Here is a 4,315-nt window from a genome sequence, read left to right as displayed (position 1 = left end):
TTGGTGGTGGTGGTGAAGCAACGATAATTGTTGCATATTTCTAATTTTCTACCTAATGTCATGGTCTAATTTAAAATGGGTTGCAGCATTAAAAAAAATTTATGAGCAGAATAATTATAAGCTAAGTTTTGTCCGTCCATAGGTCCAATTCTTAAGACTGTTGTTATTTAAGAAAATGCATTTAATTTTTTACTTTCATCCTGCAGTGTACGTTTGAGGCCATCATCATTGCTGGGGTAAACTATGGTTTCAAGGACAAAATATTTTATTCCTACTACCAATAAACATGAAACATAAAAACATGGGAGAGTGCAAAATGGCTTAATTGTGATAAAGCCTTGCATCCAACTTAGCAAGAACCTCCTGTTTTGATTGGGGCATCTCTGTCTTGGTATAATGATGGCTGGCGTATCATGTGTTGAATTAATAGTAGGCTCATGTCTCAAGTCTCATTCATATTTCAGTCACTAAACTCTACAATGATCATCCATCTTAACCCTTTCCTAATACGTGTGAGCCTTATTGAGAACATTGCATGACTACCAATATAAATCAGATAAACACTGATTTTAAAAACCAGGGAAAAATACATATGCTTGGAAAGTGTGACTTCGTAATTATTACCCAATTGATAATTAAAAACAAAGCAAGTTTGTTGCTGTTGCAAGACAGCTATGATGGCACTCGGGGCAATGAACAAAGCTCTTTCAAATGGAAGTCAGTCATAGGTCAAGGCTGAGACTGTAACATTGCCACAAGGGAGGTATGATCCAATTTTACAAGGTACCAGAAATATGAGACCAAAATGTAGACTTAAACTTATGACTTGTGACCTATTTCCCCTAAGACAATTATTGGCATGTGACTGTTAACCTTTGCAAGTGGGAAATATCAAAACTATTTTTCCAACCACACCTCTGATACTTCAACCTGATCTTACAGTTTTGCCCTGCAAAAAGAGCTAGTAACTGTTGTCCAAGGCACTCACTTTCTGATTTATATAAAAAGGGTCCAAGTCCTCCAATGGTTCAGCAATGCATTTAGGAGGGGGTTCGCCATAGATAAATGGCAAACTTCTGCCTGCTTCAAGGTCGCTGTTTGGTTTAAGCTTATTTTGATCATCATCATCTCGGTGGCTGCTGTCTTGCTTGGGGGGCTTTTTTTTCTTCTCCTCAGCAATCCGCTGCTCAATGATAGCCAAAGACTCACGGGTGAAAAGGCGGAAACTATCAGGGCCTGGCGGTGCAAGCATGTGCGCTGCCATCTTTTCATCCTGCAACAATGTCTTCAATTATGTAGCCTCCAGGATGGGACAGTTCTGTCTAAATAAAAAGAAAATCAAAGAAACTTTAAAAATAAAATTACAGGTCATCAACTAAAGAGAATCGAAATTTAGCACTAAGACTAACCATTACGTACATTCTTCAACTAACGGAAGCAAAAAATTTATAATGCACCTTATTAAGCTTTTCAGAAATGCCCCAAAGTACTCAAATACAGTGACACTGAAATGTGAGCAAAAGGTGAAGTGTTAAAATATTCAAAAATGCATTTTAAACTTGACCAATGGCTTTTCCCTATAGTTGCATAATGTGGCAAAACACGTACAATGGCACAGGGAAAGGTTCCAACACAAAAGCAATATAAGATGTGCGGGAATCCAGTAATGTCCTAATTACGATTATTGCCGTGAAACTCTAAATTCAAAGAGTCATCACTTTAATACATTAATATGCACTGAAAACACTGCAAAATAATTTTATTCTTTACAAGTTCACACAAAATCATCTTACTCTTAAAGGTTTCCCCCTTGCCATCTAAAAATCTGCACATTAACTTTTCCTTACCTCTCCAGACATTGTGTTAAATATTCAGATTACAATCTTTGAGCACAGTTCATTTACAAACAAAATTCAGCCACAATTTAAATTTTAGAGTCCCACTTCAAAAGAGCAAGTTCTTTCTTGAGCGGGTTACATGATCTCAATGAGTTTGTTTCAGGCTGGGTCCAGTTCAACGTGAGTATGCACACAGGACAGAATATTGCCAGAATAGTGGTGGTCTTGTTTTGAGAAAGGTGAATGATTGTAAAACTTTAAGTGTTCAATGATCTTGTACAATCTTGTACACTCTCCAACTACTGCAGTGTGGAAGGGAAGGGTTGTTTCCTACATTACATGACAGCTCAAACTGGGATATACGCACATCATCAATTTAAATCTTTCATCAGAGGCTGGAGCATGTCAGACCTTTTCCACATTTAGTTTCCCTTCCTAAATACACTATTTTTATTGCAGTTTCAGTTGTGACATGACATATTGAAGAGAAAAATGCAATTTAGATCTGGATTGTCAGTCTGAATCCGGCAAACAGTTACCCTACAATGGTGACACAAAACTCATTTACTGATTTGCTTATTTGCTGATTTGACTCCTCATGATGTTAAAACAAGACGCAATGTGTAATTTTACCAAAAAGACAAACCAATTAAACAATTACGGTACGTATGATCAGATTACATCCTGTCTCATAGTGAAACTGAAATTCAAAGTTTGCACTGCTGTTTGTAAAATCCATATTCCATCTTAGACCCGAGGCCAAGGTAAGTAACACTTGCTCAAAAAACTAGTACACACTTGAGACCACTATATTTTCACCCATCCTAATTCAGCTTTTACGAAGTCAAGAGACTTGATGAATGAATGGTACCTTAACGCACACCATTACTCTGTACAAAAAAGCATCAGATTTATCATTATTACGACACATGTCCACATCAAACGCTCTGGTCTCCGTGCTCCCCCAGAATATAATACGGCCGGCCTGCCTTCAAGTCCGCTTGTTCGCCTCAATGCCAATAACTGGAGCCATTTCGGCTGAAAGCAGCCAGAATACAGTCGCAAGCTTTTTGATTGTTGTTAACCATTGAACCTACCTTCTGGGTTTTGTTTTTTTTTCTGATCTTAATTCATGTTAAGACACTGGACATTTCTTTGCAAATCCTTTGCAGATCAATGGAGCATTGATTCCGGGTTATTTCTTTATCCAATGCCTATTTCAGCTACATCAGCAGGAAGGCGATCAATAATGAATGGGAATCACGTGTCCAGCATAGAGGCTGCAAGCTGAAATTTAAAATGCAGTTTTTAATCGCTCAAATGATAAAATATTAACGTTAAAGAAAAACACAGCAGGGGGAGCTGATAAACCAACGCCAGGTATCATAAATATAACCGTGTTAATTGCGTTGAAGTGCAATTGCAAGGGTAAGAGGACACAATTGTTCTCAATCAAAATAAGCATAGAATGCTTGCTACAGTACACCTCATTAACAACCGTCACTGGTTCTCGCTGTAACTAGCAACGCCGCTCCCTGTGCCACATCTGATTTTTTTTTTAGCTGTGCAGGTTGAATTTTAATGGCAAAATGTGGTTGCAGCGGGCTTGTTTATACAAGCAGATCGGTCTAGGAGATGCACAATATAAATACAGTGCAAAAACCACACCCAAGTCAAAGCATGCAAGTAGCCCACTGATACAGGTGGACGGAGGAGTGGGGGACGATCTTGATGTCCCAAATTGCTCCCCAAGTGTAGACCCCCTCCTCTCGGCCAATGATTCGTTTGAAATAAAATCATGCAAAACATGTCAGAAATTTGCTTGAGCTACCAAGAGCTTATCGATCTGAAGGTCGGGGTGGCATTTACGGCATTGCCAACGAGCCCCATGTGAAATGGATACTGGAACCGGGCAAGGAAAGGGGGCTAGTAATTCGAGACCGTTGATTGGGAGTGGGCCTGCCAGATCAAGAAGCATGGAAGTGTTCTTGTTAGAAGTGTCGCCGTAGTATTTTTTTTCGGGCGGGAGTGGGGAGTGGGTGCAAAAGAAAATGAGAATCGGGCCAAAACTTAGCAGCTGGTGCTGTCAATTCAGCACCGCAACTATGTCTGTAAGCTCAGAGGGGATTTCAGGGGCTAAGTGAGAAACACACACAGATTGGATAATAATATGCAAAAAAATTGCAATATGTGCATATACAATACATTAATCAAAAACAAACTGGGGGGGGGGGAGAAGCCATACACACAAATTACCCTCAAAACAGCGGAGGAAATGGGATAGCTCAAGTCTTCCACTGTTCGGCACGAATGCAAGGCTTTGATTTAACTTTTTATCCACTGATCCAGGAATGCATTTTTTTCCAAAACATAAGAAGTCAATAACTCATCACCAATTCTTGAAAGCATTAAATATTTTTGTTATAAATTGGAAACTAAATTATGCAAAAATCTGTGTGACGTTTTGTTTATTATCT

At 38.9% G+C, this 4,315-nt stretch overlaps 1 protein-coding gene across 4 annotated transcripts in view; it reads right to left on the bottom strand.

Annotated features, from left to right (window-relative positions):
• The window catches only part of LOC109925260 (sodium channel protein type 8 subunit alpha-like), a 186,484-nt gene extending 183,362 nt beyond the window's left edge, over nucleotides 1-3,122 (bottom strand). For all 4 annotated transcript variants that reach the window (XM_048618898.1, XM_048618899.1, XM_048618897.1 and 1 more), the window contains exons 1-2: nucleotides 2,936-3,122; nucleotides 989-1,322 (exon numbers count right to left, since the gene is read on the bottom strand). In XM_048618898.1, coding sequence (XP_048474855.1) covers nucleotides 989-1,264 — 276 coding nt within the window. In that variant the 5' untranslated portion in view covers nucleotides 1,265-1,322; nucleotides 2,936-3,122. The remainder of the gene's footprint in view (nucleotides 1-988; nucleotides 1,323-2,935) is intronic.
• Nucleotides 3,123-4,315: the final 1,193 nt, after the last annotated feature.

This window comes from Rhincodon typus, chromosome 41, assembly GCF_021869965.1.
Source record: "Rhincodon typus isolate 14 chromosome 41, sRhiTyp1.1, whole genome shotgun sequence".
Taxonomy (NCBI): domain Eukaryota; kingdom Metazoa; phylum Chordata; class Chondrichthyes; order Orectolobiformes; family Rhincodontidae; genus Rhincodon; species Rhincodon typus.
The sequence above is the reverse complement of the archived record's forward strand: the minus strand, read 5'-3'. Positions and strand labels throughout refer to the sequence as shown.